The following is a 24,889-nucleotide window of genomic DNA, read 5'->3' as shown; positions in this document are numbered from 1 at the left end:
CCTCTTCCTGTCTTCTACCCTGTGTACCATTTACCTGCCTCCAAAGGAGTAAATTTTTTTCATTTTTTTTCGCTGAAGTAGAGACATTGAGAAAGACCCTATATCCTGGAAAAGAGGTTCTTGAGGCTTCATGCTCCTACTCAGCGCTAGAGCTGGAAAAAATGTCACTACATCTGCTTCAGTAATTTGATTTCAAAGTGATTTTTTTAGCTGGTGGACGCATAAAGTCCTGATAATTTCATTTTAATCCACAAAGAAGATTCCCATGTTGCAAAAATCTTGGCCTAAAACTCTTTGAATATGTATTTCTTTGAGGCTGATAAGTTGTCTGTCATTTTAATTTCTTATGTGGTTTATTTAGCAAAGAAATTCAATTTTTGAATTATTGATGTCTAGTTTATGAAATTTAGAAATTTAAATACACATATATTTGTAGGTGATCTAAGGATGACGTTATGCCATGAAAATGTGCCTTCTCTTTTCCTGAAGCTGAAGACACATTTTAATTCAATCCTATTTGCTCTTGCTTGCTGTCAAGTGGTTTCACTTCAGATTATAAAATGCATACATATTTCACACAAGATTATGGAAAAAAGAGGTCTCCAGAGTTTTTTCATTGCTAGCTTTCTTATACTTTAGCCCTCTGAATGCCATCAATCTGAATGTCATTACTTTTGTTGGTTTAGAATTGAATAACATTTTACTGAATATAATGAACTGATAGAGAGGGGTGAAGAAAAATATTTCAGCTCTGTTCAAACAAACAAACACCATTACCTAAAAAGTATTTTTACTTGTATTTCTAATTTTCCTCACTTCAGGCTATTTCCTTTCAAACATGCTGTTTCTGGGAAGTAGAAAACCTCACAGTCCATTTGAAACAAAAATAAATAGGCAGAAAGCTGTAAAGAAAGGGAAAAAACCTACAGTCTCATGAGCTATTGTAGTCATCCATACCTGATCTAAAAGTTGAATGTAATTTTTTAAACTAGATTATTAAAAGGATGCCTTTCAAACATTGATTGCAATATTTTTTAATAGAAGATTTACCTCTGTACCTACTTAAAAAGTCATGATATCATGCATCCACAATCTTTGGAAAGTAACATGGAGGAAAACAAAGATTTTATTTTGTAGTGACTGTCTTACATTTTCTTCAGTGGAAAAGTTACTAATCTAATGTTTAGTTGGAATTCTTTTCCAAAGCTAAAGAGTATTTCTGTAAATTCAAGAATTATAAGTATAGAGATGCCCTATGTATTTTGCTAAATCCTCAATTTATCGTGGGGCTTAGAATTTTCATGTGAGCAAAGAATTCTGAAATCATTTTAAGAATAAGTATCCAGACAAAAAATAAACAAATGAACAAACAAAGAAACCCACAAACAAAAGCAACAAAAACCCCAAACAAACAAAAAGAAATTAAAAAAACCCCAAAGTAATTAAATAAATAAAAACTAAAAAGACAAGACAAATAGACAAGGCAATAAGAATGTGTTAGATCTTGACTAGGAATAATTGTCAATTTAATGTGTCCACATTCTGTAAGCCTTGCACTAATATAAAGACCTCCTGTATTTTCAATTCTCTTGGTTTTATATTCACCACTTTGAAGAGGAAAAGTCCATCTGAGCTGTTTTAACCTTCCTTCTCTTGCCCTAATTGTGCAGATGGCCATAAAAACTTTTCAAATAAACAGGCAAGGTACTGAGAGCTTGAGCACTGGCACTCTGAACTGGCTTCCCTGTCTGGCTTTGCTTGGGATGACACTGAATAAAATTTCAGTTTGCCTTCACCAGTGCTTTAATCTGGCAGCACTTCCAAAGAGCGTTGCCAGCAATGCCAGCATTGCCATGTTCTGAGACCACGCCCGCAGGTGAGGTGAGCTCCACAGGGCAATAACAGCCTATCAGCTACACTGGGAAAAGAAAACCATTATTACAGAATGTAGGACAGCTAACCTAGCAGTGCAGTCTTTGAAAAATATAAGTGTCTTGCCCATTTAATGAATCACCCAGAACTGTTTATTTAGCAGATACCCTTTTATGTAATATGGAAGTACATAATGAACTCAGGAATGATTGTTACAGTATTTTTCTCTTAAATAATTACTTTTATAAATATATATATATATAATATAAAACAAGCACAGTATGAACCAACATCTCTGCTCTGAATTAAAAAGTCAAGAACAACTGGTATCAGTGCACTAGCAACAACTAGTTTTGCCATTGATGGTTTCTTGATGGTTTGATGTTTCATTCATACAGAAGACATAAAAGCTGTATGTATACCCCATTATGATTATTCTTGTGCATATCAGGGAAACAAACAAAGAATTAAAGAGAAATATATGGGTAAGACTTCATTCTCCTAAATATTGATTGGCACAGCCTGAAGAGAACAGGCCATGAGTGCAATTATTCCATATGAAGGGCTTTCACTATAACCCTGAGTTTTCATAAATCCCTTTCAATGTTTCTTGGGTATACATTGTTATCAAAAAACACAGTTCACTGACAAGTCACTCACAGCATTCTGAGAATTTGAGAAATATAGACAAATACACACAGACAGCACAAAAATATATCTTTAATACTACTTCCTGCTGTTTAAAGAACTGTGGCTAAGGATAGTCTTGTAATGTGGTCACTGAAAAAACATTAGAATTTTAATTAGAACCAGCTATAAAGTAAAGGCATATTTTTTTTATTTTTATTTTTACTTTATTTGAAAACATCATGTTAGAGGAGATGCAATCAATTACACCTCCTATTTATTGAATGACAGGAGATGATTCATATATGAGACAAATTAAGTAGAATTGCTTTGTGTTCAGGCAAATTCAAGTAGTGGCTGAAGAGAAGAAATGGAGTAATGGGATCAACTTCTAGCCCTGTCGGTTTCCCTGTGTTTTGGTCAATTAATTTACTGTGTCTGTTTCTGTCATTGAGTAGATAGACTGTTTGAAACTCTTTCCATTTAATACTGAATGTCTGCATGTGTGTGTATTTTTTTCCATTACTGGAACAGGATCATTGTTTAAGTTAAAATCTCTTGACACTCCTAAGATAAAAATAATAATGTGACACTTTGAATTTTCAGCCAGATTATAGGCAATAAAAGAACAACAACAAAAACCCCTCAAACTATAAAAATCCAGGAAGAATGATGTACTAAATAAGGAATATAAAGGCTAGGGAAATTCACAGTTAAAATTGTTAAGCCACCAGATACACTAATCTCTTAAACTCTGCATGTATATCAACTGCAAGCTATTTACACTGTACCAGACAGTTTGTATTTCTCCCATGGGAGATTTTTAAAAGAAATGTTGTGACTGAAAGTTTATTAAAAAGGAAAAAAAATAAAGATTCTTGAAACTTTTTAGTGTTCCAACTTGTTTAAGGTTTTTGTTGTTGACTTTATGTCACTGACTGTATCCTAATGACACATTGATATTTGACAATCTATTATCATATATTGTTCTGATTATTTTCAACAGGTCTTCCTTTTAGTTTTTAAGTCACTTTTTCTTTTATTGTAGAACATATAATTTTACAATATGTTGAAACAATGTAATAAAATTTGATATATGAAATGTATTTGCAAACTAAGTCAATCAAGAACTTATGGCAAGATTAACATCTGTACAATTTACACTGAAAAAACCCAGTGCTATGTGATGTGCTTTGATTTGTCATTACCATAGTTCTAGTTTATTAGCTATCATTTAAGGAGAATCTGACATCTAGGACATACATAAAGAAAAGAGTTGCTGGCCATTTGACTAATGGTCTTCCCTACACCTTTTGGAGCCACATCATTTCTAGGACCAAGAAGTTCCCACTCTAAATAAAGTAAAACGTAAAAGATGTGATCATAGTTAGAATAAAAACAGAACGTTATTGTTCACTCTACCATGGATCTCTCTCACACACACACACACACGCACACACACACACACACACACACACGTATGCACAGCATGCAAACAACTGAAAACATAATGATCGCTGGATCTCTTTTCATAGCATGCTGAAACACTGTATTTTTACATAGCCTAGTTAGATCTTTATATAGGCTTTGATTACAATAAATTAGGTGTTGTCATTTTGAGTAAAACTAAAGATGTACTAATGAAGAAATTAGGCTGATTAATCATTTATAATGTCAATGCCATGCTTTTCAGAACATCCAATCACTGTGATCAGTTTATAAATAAAAACTCTGATTGTGGAGAGAAATAGGCCCATGCCCCAGTATTATGCTGAGGTCATCCATCTGGAGAGTAGCTTTTGAGAAAATTCCCTGGGAGTCCTGGTGGAACAAGGCTGAAGATAAATCAGCAATGTGCCCTCACTGCAGGGAAGCCCACTAGTATCCTGGCTGAAATAAACAAAGCTCTGACAGCACATTGAGAAAGCTGATCCTTCCTCCTCTCCTCAGCACTAGAGAGTCTCAAAAACAGCCACAAAGATTATTAAGGCGTTGGTTGTTTCTCCCATGAACAAAGACTAAAAGAAATGGGACTGTTCAGCCTGGCAAAAAGAATACCCAGAGTGGAATTCACCCATGTACATAAATGACTGAAGGTGTAAAGAAGGCTCTTTCCATTGCTGCCCAGTTGATAGGACAAGAGACAGTGGGCATGAACAGATGTCCTGGACACTCTTCCTGATCATCAGGGTCACTTATTTTACTGTGAGAGTGACTTATTACTGATAGACATTACTGAAAGAGATTGTGAAGTCTCCATCCTTAGCTACTTTTAAAAGCAATCTTGTCATGGTTCCAGGCAACTTCTTATGGGTGGCCCTGCCTGAGCAGGGAAACTGGGTCGATGACCCCAAGAGCTCCCTTCCATTCTGATTCTGTGAACCAAAGGTTTAGTAATTTTGTTTAGAGCACTGAACAGGTAGCTGTCCCCTGAATCAACACAAGTGTTTCTGAAGATCTGGCTTATCCTAACTGGGGGAGGAAGACTGACTTCTGCATGAGGTCCTATTTTGCCTCATATTACTGTCTCTGCCAGATACTGCCTGACATTTGCCTTCTGGAGCAAGAGAAAAGAGTCTTGGATGAGATGTCTGCTCCCAGCAGGAGGTAAGTAGCTTGAACAGTGTAAGTCTGTTGACTTAACTCAATGAGTAGAGAGCATTATGCATGGATTTCTTAGATAATATTATGCCGTGCTGGAAATTTGAGGGTGGCATTATATAAGAATTTTTAAAATTGCAACTTCCTTTCAAATGCACTGTTCTTAATGCATCACATGTCCTGGAGAGGCAGCATTGCATCATTGCTCTGACATTGTCAATTACACAGGGAAAGAACTGTACTCAGCTGAGCTATGGAGGTCCTACTTTTTTTATTGTTTCTAGAAATGCCTTCAAGAGGTACCAAAGGTCATATTGCTGTGGGGTTTTTTTTATGCTAACAAGAGGAGAAACCATCAGCTCCCTTTCCTCCTTGCACCATCCTCTTTGGCTGCCTGTACAGATCAGGTCACTGTGAGCCATCTCGCTAGTCATGCTGTGTGTCTCCTTTCTCAAGCCTGAGCAAAAGTTGCTACCCTTGATCATTTTATTCTTTTTATTGAGTGTGGAATAGGAAAAGTTTCTAGGTGAGGTATATCCCTATGTGTCTGCTGCAGGTGATCCTGCAGCACAGTGTCTTGTAGAAACACAAGCATGCATGCTTCCTCCCAGACTCAAGCTGGCCCTAGAACTGCAAACAGCTACACAGCTGATAATGTCTGGTCAGCTAGAATGGATCACACTGTCCTTGGGAGAATTCGGCACTAAAGGTGGGTGACAGGAGCTTTTCCCATGAATTCATCTCAGGAGCACAGAAACACAGTTTGGAGAGACACAATTCAGTGAGATGGAAACGAACCAGACTTGAGCTGGCAGTGCAGACACCTATTATGAGCTAACTCATGTTACAAAAGACACCTTATGGAAAAGCAATCTATTGCAGCTACCTTTCATGTAATTACAACTGCAGATACTGCACAAGATATATGATTATAAGCAAAACATAAAGAAATTCCTAGATGAATTAAAAAGGGCCAGTGTGAAACAGTAAGACATATTTGCTGCAAGTAAGTTTAGCTTTTAAGTATACACAGAAAACTAAGGTGAATTTGGTAGTGGTGAAATGACTCTTAATGACTAGTGTCAGAGTGGGCAGGCAGCTACTGTACAAGGGCAGCCTTACTGCCGTAATTTGGATTAGTTGACTCATTTAGAAAACATTTATTTTCTGAAATTTAGCAGTTAAACATTCTAGAATAATAAGCATTTACTAATGCTTTCCTAATTAGTTTCTAACTACATAGGTTTGCTTGTAGTCATAAAATAATACTGTGAAGGGAACTCTAGACACTCAAAGATCTTCCTGTTTCAGGGGGCTGTTAATTATTATTATTTTTCAGGGAGAATGTACCAGACATAGCGAGAATGTACATAATAGGAGTTTCATGCTGTGTTTAATTTACATATTGAAGTACTTTACTGAGGCAAACAGACATCTAAATACCAGCTTAAAACTAAAATTTGTTAGGTTTTTTTTACCAAAAAAAAAAAAAATAAAGCTGATATGCTTGATAACATGATCCCAAATAAGAACTTTATATGAATTGAAAACTATCTGTACAAGAATATCATAACTTTCAGAATTTTATAAAGTTTTATAAAAAATTTCCTGTTTTATATTCTTCTCCTTTTCTGTGAATTTTGTCCTTTTATTCCTATTATGACTTCTGGGAATAAATCATAAATCCCTCACTCTCTAAAAATAAATGAACCTTATAAATGTGTCACATAAAGGAATAGATGAAACATTTAAAAAGTCCTATTCCATATTTAACTGCTAATTTTCAGTAGGATTTATGTGTAAAAACCTGAAAACATAGAATTGTTATGCTTATGACAAGAATTATGGAAAAATAATTTGAATCACACGTATATATTTTGAATTTGAACATCAAAGCAGAAAAATTCATAGTAACACAACACCAATAACTTAAGTGTCAGTTTTTTATTTACAGATCATGATACTAAACAATCCAGTTGAAGTTTAATTTCATGGGGTGTTTTTGCTGTGCAAGAATAAGATCCTTTATACTTTTTTAGTTGAAACACAATAACTGGAGAAGTATTTCCTGTTCCTACCTGTAAATATCAAAGTATTTCACACGTAAAGTTTTGAACTGCCGTAGTGAGGGGACCATGCCTGAATGGTTACCATTTGTGAGATTTAAACCTCTATTTCTAGTGTAATTGAGTGCAGTGGAGAAAACAAATTCCACCACATAAAGAATGTTTAATAATATTTTTAATTAAAAAATAGAGGGGATATATCTTGGGACTGCAACTACTGAAATATTATTATTTTTTTTACCAAGTCTACACTTTTTAAATTAAATATTAAGATCCTATAGGTTCCATTTGAAATAATTTATTAAATAGGATTTAGCTAAAAGTGGCAAAGTCTCTTCTGTTTACTGTGAGAGTGTTTGGATGGGGCAGGTAACCAACAAAAAAATACCCCAAAACCACAAAAGAACCAAAGACCACATCAGTATGTATTTCCTTTTAGATTTGCCTCTTCATATAGAATACACAATATTATTTTATGTTGATAGGGAGTGTTTCTATGTGCAGCAGAATTAAAGGTATAAGAAAACAGTACATTTTTTTTATCCTGTCATCTAGAAAAGAAAATATGGCATGCCTAGCCATGGCTAGAAGAGTGACTCTACTTTAAACTAAAAAATAGCAGAAAATGAGATTAATGAAGCTGATGAAATTACTAAGAACATTAAAACACCTACACATGATACTCCCTTTGAACTAATCAATTAGCAGGAAATATTTTGTAAGAATGTAGATGTGTTGTTTTAATTCCTGTTTTGTGTTAATCTGTATGACACCTGTCTTTTTTATTTCAACTATTTTCCATCTATTTAGATGAAAATGCTCTGGGGTCTAATTTTCTGAAATAAGAAGACATGAAATCAAATCTGTATTACACCAAGTAGTCCAAGGTCTGTTTTTCTATTCTTTATTCATGAGTAAAAGAACAGGAAGATGCTATTAGTTATGACTGAAGAAAACAGGACCATCTCCTGAAATAAATGTATTAAAACAAATACAGATAATTAATATTAGTTACCATATCACTTTTTGCTAAATAAAACATAGGATCTCATTTCTATTACCATGCTATCTATTTACATAAAAGCTTTCATCTTCAAAGGGCTTCACAAGTTTTAATAAAGCAAGTTAGTCAAAACTTCAGTATATTCTTTGCATTTTATAAATGGAATGTTAAGGTCAATGGCTTTTTTCAAGGCCATACATCTAAGGATGGGATAGATATTCTTGGTCTTCTCAGAGTTCAGTCTACAAACTGTAGAGAAGTGTGCTGAAGTTCTGTTAATTAATTAAACAGTTTACTGGCAGGTGTGCATCTCTGAATTTATAATATGTAGTGAGGGATGTCTTGCAGATTTCCTGTTTTTAATCCAGACTTTATGATGGTTGCTTTTAGATAAATGCACATTGGCCTTATAAATTGCTTTCAAGGCACTGTTGCTTTTGAGAAAAATAAGCCATCAGTTCACAGACTCCAAAAACATTGCATTGTACTTGAATTAAGTTCTTGTATATATCATCATGTTATAGACAAAATTACTGTGCTGTGCTAAAAAGTATAACATACAAAGATTACCAGGCCCTATCTGGTATGAGTTAGTTCGTAGAAGAATTTAAGCATTATTTGAATATTTTTATGCTGTTATCACTAGGTTCCTGATGACAAATTCACAGTGATGAAAGCTGGTCCAACTCATTGACAATTCATCTTCAATTTTCTTGGTCTTCAGAAGGATTTTGAGTATCTGTTTCTCTTCTGCAGATTTAGGAATCTCTTTTTGATGCCCACTGTCTCAACTAATCCAAAGGCATGAGCCCTGGTTCTATATAAAATCAGGTGAATGACAGGGAGAAGTATACTTCAGTTGAATTGGTAAAGGACGTGCTAGCTAGGCAAAAGATTACTAATGTATTATAACTTTTTTAGGACACATATTACACAATAGGTTAAATATGATGTTCAATGTAGTGATTTATGTATGTGTGTATGAAATTTATTTTGATATCAGTCAAATGATTTCTCAAGCCCTGTAGCTAGAAAACTATTTACAAACAGGGAAAAAAAAAACAAAACAACCTGTCTGTGTGTGAAGGGTGCTGCAACCTTTTCCATCAGCAGTCATGGCTGTCTACTTCTGAAAGTCCTGGAGGAGCCTACAAGTTCATATTTTTTGCCCATGAAAAAATCTTGAAAATCTCAACTACTTCTTGAAATGGTTTGAATATTTCCAAAAGCAGTGAGTGTGGGGAGGATGGCTCTGAACTCTGGATATTTTTTCAATATTTGACATAATACAAAGAAAATGATAAAATGTAAAGAATCTCAGCACTGAATTCACAGCTCATCTGCATGCACGTGTGTATACAAACATTTCCTCATAGGATTAAGTTGATTTTTACTGTGGATTTACCATTCTATTTAATAAGTTTAGGAAAGATTTATTCAATGTTATTGATACAAAATGTTATGAACATCAACCTTTCACTATGCATCAGAAATTCATATGAAATTAAATTGAATTTTATGTCAGTGTTTGACATAAGGACATCCGTGTCTCTGCAACGATATTGTGATTGATTATTTTCTTAGAAATGGGAAAGAGCGACGATTAAGATGTTGGGGGAATATACCCTAAAAACAGTGCCAGTTTTTTGTAAAAAATTACTTTTCAGACAGTCCTTCAAGAGTAAAGATGAGTATGACTTCTTAGCAAAGCACAGTCTATGGACAACTTTGTGGTTTTGTTTCTGTCTCTCAAATTAGCAGCTTCAGAATTTCTGTAATCAAAATCATCCAACTTTTCTTTGCTTACCACCACCACCACCACCAAAAGACCCCAGGAGAATGTTCTAAAATGAGGAAGTTTAAAGGGCACATCCTTTCTGTTCTATATTCTTTTTAGTATGTTGTTGTGTGCACTTAGAAAAACCCCAACACTGAAACTACTTCCATACTTTTACACGTGTATCTCTTCAGTCAGCTCTAGTTTCTGTAAGATTTACTTTTCTTCCTTCTTGATTAATTTTGATCATTAAATTATCAGAAACACTAATCAATTACCATTCTTTTCACTGCAGAATTAAGTGCTTAATTTGTAAAAAAAATTATGCCATGTTTCTGCATATTTACTTCAGAGAATGTGCATTGCACCAAGAGACTAGGGCACAAGCTTTTTCAGAGTTAGGATTTTTGACTTTGGAAATATTTTTTTCTGTTAACTAAGAAAATTCTTTTCCTGTAGCATCACATGGCTTATGCAGCTATATCTCCTTGAATGTAAACAACTACAATTACTTCTAAAGGTAATTAATTTTATTTCAAAAGGATATTTTCTTATCAATCCTCTGCTAACTTGCAATAGTTGCATGTTCTGAATTTATGCAGATGATTCCTTAAAGGAATTTTGTCTTTTACATGCCTTTTTCCTTGTATGTCGTTGCCAAGAATAACAATATTATAAAATTATTTTGACTGTGACTACATTTCATGTTAAGTTGTGCACTTGGTTTATAATGTATTTTTCATTTACACAACACTGGATGTATTGGAAAACATTTTCCCAAAACCTAACTAAATCATATTTATATGCTAAATGTTGAGTACATAAATAATTTTAAGCCCTTTGTAGCTAGAACCAACACAAAGCTTTAAAAATGTACCAGCATACATGTTGCTATTTATTTTCTAATGTACTTAAGAAAAAGTATATTTGCCATGGAGAATGTGTCAATGCGTAGCAAATCTGTTGCATTAGTGCTCCGAAATATCTATAAATAACCACACTCACCAATATATTATGTGCACTTCTACATATATTTACTGTTGAAAAAAAATCAGTATATTGTTATCAGTTTTAAACTTTTTAATACAAATTCTTTTAAAAAATATTTTCCTCACTTTATTTTAAAAAGTCTTTATTAACAGTGAGGTGAAAAGTCACACAATGGAATAGAGAATCAAAAAAGGGACAGCACAATGTTGTATGACGTTTTAGCGCACTTCGGTGCCACCATTTTTTTATCCCCATAGAAATGCAGCAAGTAATGAAAAATGCTGCTTCATTGACTTCAAACGTATATTTTAGATTAAGGTGACAAACATATGATCACTGTTCCTATGGATGAAAATGGGCATTTGCATCTTCAGGGAGACATAATTGATTTATTCTACAAATCTACAGATGTTCATTCAATAAAATCCATACATATTTTTCCCTCTTAGAATCCCTCACAAAATAAAATGCCTTACAAGAAGTCTTTGAATGAAATAATGTGCCACTCATACAGGCATTTTTATCCTGCTCCACCTTTTTAGCTAGTTTGTGAAATAGGGATTTTACTAAGCTTTTCCCATCCAGTTCCATTTAAAATTGAGGAACGGGGAAAGAAAATATTCATTTGGAACAAAACAAAGTAAGGAAAGAACTTTCTCTCCATGAAGACACACAATAAAACTTTACAATGCAATAAATCTAAGAAAAAGTGACTGAAAAGGTTTATCTTCTTCCAACTTGTCCTGTTGTGGGTAGACTTTAGGCTTTATTAGGTTTATATGAGCAACCCTTATATGAGAGTTAAGATAAAAGACAATCTGTCTTTTATCATTCAATCAAAAGAGCAGCTTTGGTGTACTATAATCACCATTGTTTTACAGGTTTTGTCTCACATTGTTACGACATCCCACAATGATAAAAACTGGGTTGACTGGGACACATCCCTGCAGACGACTCTGTTGATATAAGTGGCACTAAGAGGTGGATACCTACATGTCTATTGCAGAAAGGGAAAACCTGAAATGCAGAGGCTTTGGTTGCAGAGAAGTCCATGGAAGGACTCCTCTTGAATTTAATGCAACTTAGATCACAGCCTCAAAAAAGAGTAATAATTTTCACTTCAAAATAAGTAGATGAGAATGTTCAAAGTAGTAAACTTAATAATTCAAAGTCTTCTAGTCATGAGTTATGTGAGGCTTTCACCTCCACCACTCCCCATCCACAAACAGGATATTTTCATCACTTATTGAGAATAGTCCAGTACTCTGGCCTTCCTAAAGGTCACCTCTTCTCATGAAGCAAACTGTATCAAATCCACAACATAGATACAGTTATTGATCTCTGGTCCTCAGCCTGATTAATCTATCAGGGATGCAAACAGAATTGCAAAAACGAAAATAAGAAAGCACTACATGTTAATCTGAACAATTTACGATTGCAGAACATCCAGACACCCAAAAAAAGGGAAATATTTTTTTCCTAAAAATGAAGTAAATCTGTATAGAAGGAAGTAGACAGGAGTGGTAGAATTCTGAAAATAAAAAGTAAAGACTGATGGAAGAAAATAAGTTTTAAACAAAAATATCTGCTGAACATTTATATTTGGAATTACCATTTATGTAAAAAAAATTACTTACTAAAGGTTCTGTCATACCATGTCAGTTTTCCATGTCGTTATACTGTTGGGCACCTATGATAAACATTTTCTAAACTTCACAATCTAAGCAATTAGGAAATCTTTGATTTTTCTTATAGAATAAAAATGAGAGTTCTCATTGCTTTCAATGAGAGTAGATAAAAATAAATTCTGGAAGATATTTAAATTTCAAACTCAAATCTACAAGGTCACATAAATCCTGCTTTTTTTCTCAGATCCAAGCTCTAGACATTCAGTAATCTGAACAGGGAAAGTAGAAAAATGTTTTGCATGGGTAAATTACCTAAATATCTTCATCTAATGCCATTTATGATGCCCAATTCCTGTATGTCTCGTCCAAGTGACACATACTTTCTATAGAATCTATGACATTCACATCAGGCCACATGGATATTTCAGGTACCCTGTGGTGTCTAAAATGACCCTACAATCTTCTTTGTAGACAGACAACTTAAACCTAGCCTTCACATCTAACAATTTGTTTGTACAACATACACAGCTTTCATTTACTCTGTCAGCATAGTAAGCACCTATTTAATTTTGAGTGGTGTAATCAGACCTTATCTCACAGAGGTATACTAGGTACTGTTAAGAGTGCAAACAAAAGTGTTCATGTTCAGTGTAGCAGACACTGTATAATTTCTATAACTTAGAAAAAATTAGTCTTGAGCAAATCATAGATACAACCATTCCAGAGACTACATCCCAGATAGTGCACTGAGCAAAACTTCTTGATAGAAGCATGATCACTAATTTCCAGGGACTGTAACCTTGATCATCTTTTGGTGTTTCCACTCTTGATAAATTAACTATTTTTAGTCTTTTACTTCATCTTTCCAAGCAAAGGTCTTGTCTTTTTTTTAACCCCAATTTCATTCAAAATGCCCAGAATGTGTGTGTGAGTCTCTTGGTGCTATCACCTGACTCTAAGTGAAAATCTACTGCAAAAGAGATTTTAAAATAATTCAACCCACTGTACACTCTTAAGTTCTGCTAAGCCTGTCAAAAGGAAAGAATAGTGAAGGTATCAATCACATCCCAGGAGAAATAAATACAGTTTGTTCTGGACATCAAATGCCATGGCTCACAAGCAGATGCTGACACCAGCCAACAGCAGCTCAAAAGGCATTTTCAGTTTGAGGAAGTAAGATGGATCACCATAATGCAGCACAGCAGAATTTCTTTAGTAACACAAAGTATTAGAATCTACCTTTCACCTTGAACAAAAGTCATCAAACTTTAAAGAAAATTATAATAAATTCATAACAATTTTCCCATTCAAAAATCATATTCAGTGTGTACATTAAACTTCATTTGTAGAAGGTCACATTAGAACAGTCGGAAACTACCAACAATGAAATTGGCTACAATATCTAATTCACTGTTACATAAAATGCATTTACGGAATAATAGCTAAGGAATGCATGTAATTTAAAGAGGCCCGCTACAGCAATCACTGAGACTGAACATATTGAGTATAGTAAGTCTCAAATCCATTGCATTTAGAATAGTGTTCAAGAACTTTTTCTGTCCAGTGAGAGGCCCCTGGCTTAGCAAGAAAGTCAGACTGTCACATTATTTTATTGGATTAAATCATTAATGACAATCAGAAAAAGTATTCCTTTTGATTTTCATTGGCTGCGGTTTGCATGCTGAGCTCACTTTTCAATGCAGATTCAGCACTGTCTTCATTTTCAGATCCTTTTGCCTCATTTTTTGAGTATATGCCTTTTTTTTTATAAATGCGTATGGCTATAGCTGTGATGCAAAGTAGGATGAATATCACAACTGCTATCACACCTACAGGAAGGAAAGAGAAAAAAGTAATGAGGAAGGACAGAAAAATAGTAACACATAAGCCAGAGAGTAGGACAAAGAAAGAATGGCTACATAATAGAAGGGCTTACAGCAAGCCTGAGAAATGAGAAGACACATCTACTTTCAAATAAGAAAGAGTACTCTAGTGTAAGTTTCATGGTGATTGTTTTGAAATTTTGCACTCTATTAATAATAACGATAATAATAAGGATAATAATAATAATAATAATGTAAAATCCACATATCATTATAATTTCTGAATTTTTTGAATGGAAAACCACTAGGGGCCTTAGAGTATTTTCAATAAGAAAAATACTCTTTTTCTCTTTTACTATCAGGCCCTAGATCTCTGCTGGTTTGGGAACTCAAACCACTGGAGATAAGGAACAGTAAGGTGAGATACTTCTCACAGAGATAAGCAAGACCTCACAGTCTGCCAGCCCATCCTCTCTCTTCCTCATTTATCCTGTCATAATGGTCTTAGGACCTTAGTTTCATGAGTCAAAGGATGGACAGGAGAGGAATTTGAGGAGGGAAGTGGATCTTGCTTGTCAAAGAGGCATAAAATAAGTCTAGGCTATCGGGATGGAAAGAGCACCAAGCAGTCTGGAAAACAGCTGTAATGCAGTGACTCAATTACAGTAGACAAAGGGACAGTCTGTTGCACAACTTGGTCACCACTGCAAGAAAAATAAATAGTCCCTTAGCACTGTAGACAGAAACAGAGCATCCAAAATTCAGGACATTCCAGTTCTCTTGATCTCTACTGCGGGCAGCCACTCATTATTGTAGGAATACAAAGGTTTTAATATAGTAAATACTTGTCTGAAATGGACTTTGTAATCTAAGTAAATTTTGTTATTATTTAAATTAACTAGAAAAGTAATTCTTTTATTTCAGCCACAGTAAATGCTTTCTCCAAGGACTTTTCTATAAACTTGTTTTGTCTTAAGTAGCTGAACTGATACCATTCTCAGTTATACTCATTTAAGGATGTTTAACCTTAAAGTTTACTGAATGTTGCACAGTTTGCTTTGTTTTGCCTTTTCAACAAACACTGGCAGTAGAAAAATTGTGCCTGCGTATTCCCAAATGTGTTTAATAACAAAAAAAAGTATTGTTATTATTATCTCAAAAGGACTGTAATTATTACAGTTTCAAGTTTAAAAATTACTTTGTTGTTGGCACACTTAAAAATGCCCACCCACTAAGTTATCTAGTACATAGTGATCTTTATGTACAGATACTTATGTAAAATAATATTAATCTTTTGAAACAATAAAGCGAGTTTTGACTAAGCTAGACATGTAAAAAACTCAGAAAACATTTTTGAATTCAGACCTTTCTTGGTCTCAGTGGTAAAACTGCATTTGATGTGTATAAAATTATAAAGACATAAGTATCACTTTACAAGTAGGGAAGCTTCTAGGCTTAATTATCTCATTTTAGTATATTATGTACTAGTGTCTTGACCTGAGGTCACTGGTCATGCAGTGTGCTTTTGCATGCACTGACCATACGTAGCAGGTATCACTGTTTAAATGGAAGATACAAAAGTGACCACAGTTTCTTGTACTAACTCAACAATTCATAAACCTAAACAATTTTAACTTCAATGAAAATCCTCGACAGATTTATTCTACTAAATTCCGCTATCTCCTTTGTCTACTGAGGCTCTAAAAACTCTTAGCAAATAAATATTTTCAGAATTTAAAAGACAGAGTTAATGACATTTTCATCCCAGTGCCCTTTCTGTCAAAAGTACCTATGCAAATAGAAACAGAATTATACTTCCAAAACATAATCAGTGAAAACAAGCTTATGTCCTCACCTCCTCCCAAAAGAAGACATATTCCTAGAAATTCTTATAGAGGGTGATTGTCACAGGAGATACTATGCCTTGAAAGAAAATTTGAACTGACAGAGACACATACTTGCTTCAACACTTATAAAAGGAGTTGAGTTTCTGATGAGGGTCCTCAAACTCAAACTGTCCCTATTAAGGCTCACTTGAGTACTCCTCATTTCTGCTAAAGAGACAGAACTTGTAGATTTCATGTAAGTATCCATATTAGGTGGATCCTCTACATAGGATACATGATCTTAAGGACAATCATTCAGAAAGGCATTGTTATGGAACCTGTATATCCTGATTATCAGTCCTCTAAGCATACACATCTATCCTAAACTTTATGCTCTGTTTGTTCTGACAGGCATAAACAGTAAAGGGACTATCACCATATTCACTGCTGAAGTAACTGAATTCTACATGGTTCTTCCTGTTCCTCTGATCAAAACAAAGTATCTTGAAAAAATTTTATGAATGGTTATTTGTAGTTCTATTTGAGCTGATAAAAATGTCCAAAAGAAATAGGAAGATTGTATTTCGAAACAAAAGATATTATTATTATTATTATTAGTAGTAGTAGTAGTAGTAGTAGCAGTAGTAGTAGTAGTAGTATTGTAATATTTGTTTTAAGCAGTAAATCAATGCAAGTGAAAGTCTTTCCAAGAGTACACTGCCTTCCAAACAGGAAACCAGGAAGAAATTTCCTCAGACTGCCAGAGGATTGATACAAGCAGTGTTAAACTTCATCTTCCCAAAAAAAGGTCTTTGTTGTTCACATTTATTAAAGAAGATTTTAAACTTGACTTTGTAGCAAAAGGCAATTTTTGGCAAAGTCAAGAAGAAATTATGGTTCTTTGTTAAATACATGCATTTTTCAACAAATACAAGCATTTTTTAAAGTCGTAGACACCACTATTATTCTGTCCTTACTACCTTGTTTTTCAGCAGAATGTTTCAATATATGAAAACATGGTGTTGGGGGTTGGTTCTCTCCCTTTTCCCTCTGTGGAATTTTCCCCATTGTCATGCTAAGACACCTGTTGACTGGGCCCTGGTGGCAAGGGGGAGGGGAGAGAATAGGGAAACCCCTCAATATCCAAACAGCCAGAAGAGCAGATGAAAGGCTCTGGCTTGGCCCATTTCCCCCGCGGAGTTCAGACAAGAAGGACGATCACCGCCTCTGCCCCATCCCTGCCACCCCAGCACTGGGAACCATCCTCACTGCTGTCAGACCCTGCCCTGCTGCCTTCTCGCTGTAACCTGCCACCATCCAGCACTCTGCTGAGCACCAGGACCCACACCGTGAGCGGAGAGCTCTCTCTCCATCTCTCTCTCCCCCTGGGACAGCTCTGCCATCACCCCCAGCCCTCCTGCAGCTCTGCGGGACCCGCCCGCCCCCAGCACCGGGAACTGCAGCTCAGGGAAAAGGTGCCTGCAGCCAAAAAACACTGGGACTGAGTTACTGTTCTGTTTGTGGGTAATTTCATAGCTGTTGTTGTTCTTGTTTGTCTTGTTAGTTATACTAGTAAAGAACTGTTATTCCTACCCCCATATCTTTGCCTGAGAGCTCCCTTAATTCCAAAATTATAATAATCTGTAGGGAGGGGGGATCACACTTTTCATTTTCAAAGGGAGGCTTCTGCCTTTCTTAGCAAATACCTGTCTTTCAAACTAGGACACATGGCAAAAATGTATGTAATTAGAACAATGTGATCAATTGTATTTTAAAACAATGCTTGACTTTTATGCGTCTACCAACTATAATGAAATTAATAGTTTTTTACTAGTTTCTGTATGCACACAAAGAGAAAAGGACTTCATCACTGACAGATTCACAGTTAAAAAAATTTTTGTGTGGATTTCTTATGGTCCCTATTACCTCCAATAATTGCAGAGTCACTTCTGATTGCATTAGCTAAGGGCTTTCCCTCATCTATTGGTCCAGAGTGATCTGCAGCAGGAGAAAAAAAAAAAGAAAAGAAAATGACAGACAAATAGAAGATATGTTTTTTTAACAAATTCTCACACTGTTTCAGTTCATTTACAATATGGTACAGTGGCAGTAGTGTGGGTCAGTAAGCATGCATAGGACATGAATGTAGATGACACTTTTCAGAGATAAAAAGAAAAGTGTAAACATTCAGATGAAAAGAAAAAAGGCTAGACAAAAGGAAGTAAGTATATATAAAACAGAATTATTTACAAACTACTCCTGAGATGTTAACCCACACGGAAAAAATAAAATGTCAGTTGTGATTCAGGTCATGAGTATTCTATTTGGAATTTGCTTCAGAGATCAGAACAAGTGATAACCATATGCTACCTGCAAATGAATGGGTTGTTTCACTTGATGTTGAGTCAGCTCCAGTTAAAGAACCACAGTTGGATTCAGTGAAACGCCCTTTTACAATGACAGGGGCTGAGCTGCTGTGGTGCAGTGCAGCCTTCAAAGGAGCAATGTGGTTGAACTGCACTGAAGATAGACAGCCAACAAACCCCTGAGAGTTTGCCTTCATAGTCTCCTCATCTACATCGCTGTTTTCTGTTAATCAAAAGAAACAGAACACAATTAATCATAGTGCAAATGTACAAAATAAAGTGTCAGAAGAATAAATGAATAATTAACCTGTGCTCCTCTGAGAATATCTGAGTTGCAGCAACATATGTAGATTTGCTGAATCCCTTTCTTTTCTGACTTTAATGAAAAGACAAATACATACAACACCCACCCTTTTTTTTGTTGAACAGATGACAGTAGCTAATCTGCTGAGAAAAATGCTTTTATAGTATTACAGCAAGATTCAAAGCAAAAAGTTTCTATTGTAAATAAAATATTTAAATTAAAATGCAACAAAAATATAAGACTGAAGAATGAATTCCAGAAAAAGGCATTTTATTAGATTTCTTCTCATAAATAAACATTTTTGGAACATATTCATTTTATAGACTCATGCATCTACTCCATTCCAGCACCATCAAATCTGTCAAAACAGATGTCAGATCCTCAGACCCTGGAAATCCATCAAGATATTTTCTGTGAAATTTTGAACAATGAATAGTGTTGAAATTTACTAAACATTTTAAAATATTATTCCATTATTGGTACTACAAAGGGGGATGGAAAAAAAAGAATATACCTCCTCACTTTTTCTCTTGAGTTGCCTTTCTGAACTCATATGACAAGTACTTTGCATGTAACTCTTCGTCAATTCACCAGGTAATGCTCACTAATGCACCGCTTTCAATGCAGGAAACAAACAGTTTATACACTATGACAGTTCAAATTTAAGGAAAAACTCTGGAAGTACTAGTTATAAAAGGAGGATCCATAAGGGAAACAAATTTGCAAATAAAATGGGAATTTAATCTCATTAATTTTCCCTTCCAACATGTCCTGGAACCCACAAATGAACTTGTGATCTTTACAATAACTACCATAATAATTTAAAGTTTTACAGTGCACTCAATAAAATTTAGGTTAATAGCAAAAAATGGGATAATGTATTCAGATAGAATGTTGCAAAATAGCAGAGCAGCATTTTCCTCAACTAATCTCTGCTTGTTGCAGTGATGATAGACTACTAGAGAGATGGATGTCAGAAAAAAGTCTGCTCACTCTGATGGATTACATAAGATGTTGCATGTTTAACTGTCTGCTTTCTTTGCAATATCTGTTTTCAGTATCTGCCCCTATGCACTGAAGGATTGGCTAGGATGGGATGTTTTAAGAAAAAGATTAACACTGAAGTGGCAAAAAAACTTTTTCACAAACTCCCTGTGATAAAAACATACACCTCTAAACATGAGTTAGATTGAAAACCTCAAGAGGAGAGTGGTTTCTATTATTTTTTAGTTCCTATATGAATAATTTATTAAACTTCATATATGTATAATAGGAATCTTTTAAATCCTATGATTTTACTTGACTCCTAAGAAATATTGCTGGGATAAAGTAAAAATTTATATTGCATCAGGAAATCTTGATGATAAAGTGAAAGGGGCTAGGGAAGACCACCATCATCCACTTTCCCACTAAAGTAAAATTTAACTGACTGAAAGTGAGACTCAAAAACACAAGTTGATTATTGGAGACAGTATATTACAGCAAACTGAAGTTATACATCCTCAAGTACCTTAATAGCAATTTCATTTGCTAAGTGTACCCAAGTCCGCCATACACAAAATTACTCCACCTATATTGTATTCTTAAATAAAAGAAACAAAAAGGATCCTTCAAAACCAAAGCACACTCAGTAACTCTAATTCTACTTCAACAATTTGTCCTTGTGAAGTAGTCAAGCAGAAAGTCAGCAGACATACCGCTCCTATCAGAACATTTTAAGACAAGAACTATGAGGCCTTCTAATGACTTTTATATTACATCACTCAGACCAGCCCCCAGCACTGTAGGTGAGGCTGCCCCAGCTCACAGCAGAGCAGGACAATCCCCTCCCTTGTCCAGCTGTGATGCTGTGCCTGATGTCCCCAGAACAGGGTTGTCCCTCCTGGCTGCCAGGGCACAATGACTCAGGTTCAACTTGTCATTGACCAGGACAGCCAGGTCCCTTTCTATTGCACTGCTTTCCAGTATCCCATTCCCCATTATGTCCTTACATCCAGTCACAGATTCCGGAACTTGTCTTTGTTAAACTTCATACAGTTAGCAACTGCCCAGACCTCTAATTTGTTGCTTTCTCTCTGCAGGGTGTCTCTGTCTTCAAGAGAGTCAATAGTTCCTCTTCATTTAGTATAATTTTAAACTTACTGTACCTTTGAGTCCTGCATCCAGGTAATTTATGAAGATGTTGAAGAGCACAGGGCTGAGGATGGAGCCCTGTGGAACCCCACCAGTGACAGACTGGTCCCCAGTCTGATGTCACCCCATTTACTGTAACCTTTTGTGCCTGATCTGTGAGCCAGCTGCTCACCCACCATATGATGTTTTCATCCAGACATGGGCTGGACATTTTGTCCAGAAGGATCCTGTGAGAGACAGCTTCAAAAGATTTACTGGAAAAGATTACGTCAACTGGCTTCCCTTGATCAACGAGTTATGTTATGTTGTCATAAAAAGAAAATCAGGTTTGATAAGCAAGACTTTCCTCTCATGGACCTGTACTGGCTGTGACTAATGACTGCATTGTCCTTCAGCTGTTTTTCAATGCCTTCCAGAATAATCTTCTCCATAATTATACCAGGCAGTGAAGTGAGACTGACAGGCCTGTAGTATCCTGGGTCAGTCTTCTTACAATTATTGAAACCTGAGACAATACAAGCGAGCCTCCAGTAAACTGGAACTTGTACAGATCCCATCATTCAAAAACCACTGAGAGAGGCAATGACATCAGCCACCTTTTCGAGTATTCTTGCTTGACTATGGAGCAGGTCCCATAGACTTACAGGGATCCAGCTGGAGCAGGAGATTCTGCACAAGTTTTGTTTGAAGAAAAACCACTGAGTCATGTTCAAATGCAGCAGAGCTCAGAAAAGTATTTCAACTGAAAAGAATTATTTTTTAAAAAAGTTTCCTTGTCTGGTTTTCCTGATCAATATTTTCAAGTACAAGAAATACATGATTTCATACTATGTTCACTCCCTATGTTTAGAGTTCTTTGTTGCAACAAACACTTATTACTTTTTTTCTTCTGGCTTCATGAAGTCTTCTTCAGTCTCTAGGGAGGACTTCATAGAAATCAGAACCCAAAGCAACCAGATTTCTAGAAGAAATAGTAACTCTCCTTTGAAAGGGGGAGAAACATGTTTTTTTTCCAAGACTGTTGGGAGTTGTTTTTTCACTTTTTCCCTCTGTGGAACTTTCCCCATTGTCATGCTAAGTTACCTGTTGACAGGGCCCTGGTGGCAGGGGGGATGGGGGAGGGGAGGGGAGGGAAGAGGGAAACCCCTCAATATCCAAACAGCCAGAAGAGCAGATGGAAGGCTCTGGCTCGGCCCCATTTCCCCGCGGAGTTCGGACGAGAAGGACGATCACCACCACAACCCTATCCCTGCCATCCCAGCGTCGGGAACCATCCTCACTGCTGTCAGACCCTGCCCTGCTGCCTTCTCGCTGTAACCTGCCACCATCCAGCACTCTGCTGAGCACCAGGACCCACACCGTGAGCGGAGGGCTCTCTCCATCTCTCTCTCCCCCTGGGACAGCGCTGCCATCACCCCCAGCCCTCCTGCGGCTCTGCGGGACCCGCCCGCCCCCAGCACCGGGAACTGCAGCTCAGGGAAAAGGTGCCTGCAGCCAAAAAACACTGGGACTGAGTTACTGTTCTGTTTGTGGGTAATTTCATAGCTGTTGTTGTTCTTGTTTGTCTTGTTAGTTATACTAGTAAAGAACTGTTATTCCTACCCCCATATCTTTGCCTGAGAACTCCCTTAATTCCAAAACCATAATCATTTTTAAGGAGGGGTGGTTACAGGATTACACTTTCCAACTCAAAGAGTGGCTTCTGCCTTTCTTAGAAAATACCTGTCTTTCATACCAGGACAAGGACAGATTCTGAAACAAACTGGGCTGACTGCCCTACAGGTCATTGTAACCCTGCGCTTTGCATGGCTGGGTCATTGCAAATCCATCATACAATGAAGAAAATCCCATCTCTGAATTTTTGTTAGTGTATCGCTCTTTGGAAGAGACAATATTGATCCTGGTCAAAAGACCAATAGACTATTTGTCTAAAAATGTACATTTCCATAGATTTAATCAAATGTATTTTTGAGAAAATTGATATGTTTTGATATTATATTTGATAAAAATGATAAAAGAAGATTTTATTCTGTACTGGTCACTGTGGTATTAACCTTGTGTGAGTGTGACTGCTATAAGCTACTAAACTTCAAAATATTATGCATTCCTGATTCAATTTTATCATCGAATTGTAAAGTTTGGAAATATGTGTAACAATTTTCTAGTAGTAGTTTATATTTCAGGTAATATTGCTTTAAAGTTATGATAAGTGATCGTTCCCTTTTCCATTTTTGTGCATATCTCTACACCAGTTCTTTTCTGGAGTGTGACTTTTATATATAAAATCTACATTGCAAAAGTATGTATTTCTGTTTTTGTTAGAAGTACTTAGTTTTCAAGTAAGAAGACAAATCAGCCACCCTGAGATTCTCCTAATGACAACTAAACAATAATTAAGATTTTTTTATGGTCTATAAATATGGTTTCTAAATTTTCTTAATACATTTTAATCTATTTAGCATTTGGTAATTGTTCTCATAAAGATAACTATCACTGTATGAATTTTATTATATATTTAAAATTATTCTTCTACCTTTTCTAGACAACACTCTCATAATTGAAAACAAGAACCACGTATTTGAGAGATAAAGAATTAACTGAATCTCCTTATCCCAATATTTGCATGCAACAGCTCAATGTCTAAATAGGGACTGGTGACATGTGGTGCTCCTCTGGAGCCCACACTGATACAATTTCTGTTCAGTATCTTCTCTAATGACACCAAGAGTAGGATTGAGTGGATCTGAAGCATGTCTATGGATGACACCAAACTGAATTGATCAGTTGACAAATCTGGGCAATGGAATGCCACCCAGAGGGACACTTACAGGCTTGAGGACTGGGACCAAATGAATTTCATGAAATTCAACAATGGTAAGTGCAGTTATGCACCTGGATCTGGGCAACTCCCAGTATCAACATAGACTGGGGGTGAATGGATTGAGAGCAGCCCTGAGGAGAAAGACTTGAGGGTATTGGTGGACAAGAAGCACAATACAGGCCAGCAGTGTGCACTTGCAGCCCAAAAGCCATTTGTATTCTGGGACCGTTCAGGGCCAGGCTGGATACAGCTCTGAGAAACCTGGCCTAGTGCAAGGTGTTCCTGCCTACCATAGGGGGGCTGGAACGAGGTGATTTTTAAGGTCCCTTCCAATCCAGACAATTTCATAATTCCAGGCTGCATCTAAAACAGCAAGGCCAGCAAGGCAAGGGAGGTGGCTCTGCTCTTCTTGTCTGCTCCAGTGAGATCCCACCTGGTACACTGCATCCAGCTCTGGGGTCCCCAGCATAGGAAAGGTGTGGACTTGTTAGAGCAAGTCTAGAGAAGGACTGTGAAGATGATCAAAGTACTGGAGCAGCTCTCCTATAAAGAAAGACTGAGAGAGTTGGGGCTGTTCAAGCCTGGAGAAGTCTCCAAGGTGATTTTATAGCAGCCTTCCAGTACCTAAAGGAGGCTACAAGAAAACTGATGAGTGGCATTTTACTCATGTAATGCATGTAGTAATAGGACAGAGGGGGATGGCTTTAAACTGAACAACTGTAGATTTAATCTGGAAACGAGGAAGAAATTATATACTGTGTGGGTAAGAGACATTGGAACAGATTATCCAGGGAAGCAGTGCATGGGAAGTGTTCAAGGCCAGTGGAATGGGCGTTGAACAACCTGGTTTGGAGGAAGGCATTCTGGTACACAGCAGGGAGGTTGGAACTAGATGATCTTTTATGTCCTTTTTAACCCAAAACATTCTATGATTCTATGGTCCTATGATTCTATGAAAATACTTTAGAGAAAAGAGAAATATCCTTTAAGTTTGCATCAGCACCAAATCTTCTTCTATCACTGGGTTTTACCAATGTAAAAGGTATGAAAAT

The 24,889-nt window shown here is 36.1% G+C and overlaps 1 protein-coding gene across 1 annotated transcript in view; it reads right to left on the bottom strand.

Moving 5' to 3' along the window:
• Positions 1-14,199: 14,199 nt before the first annotated feature.
• CNTNAP4 (contactin associated protein family member 4) overlaps positions 14,200-24,889 on the bottom strand; it is a 209,787-nt gene continuing 199,097 nt past the window's right edge. Inside the window, exons 22-24 of the mRNA XM_062513992.1 lie at positions 18,584-18,802; positions 18,140-18,211; positions 14,200-14,393 (exon numbers count right to left, since the gene is read on the bottom strand). Coding sequence (XP_062369976.1) covers positions 14,200-14,393; positions 18,140-18,211; positions 18,584-18,802 — 485 coding nt within the window. The remainder of the gene's footprint in view (positions 14,394-18,139; positions 18,212-18,583; positions 18,803-24,889) is intronic.

Source organism: Cinclus cinclus, chromosome Z (assembly GCF_963662255.1).
Source record: "Cinclus cinclus chromosome Z, bCinCin1.1, whole genome shotgun sequence".
Taxonomy (NCBI): domain Eukaryota; kingdom Metazoa; phylum Chordata; class Aves; order Passeriformes; family Cinclidae; genus Cinclus; species Cinclus cinclus.
Note: the sequence above shows the minus strand (reverse complement) of the source record. Positions and strands in the feature narration are given on the sequence as shown.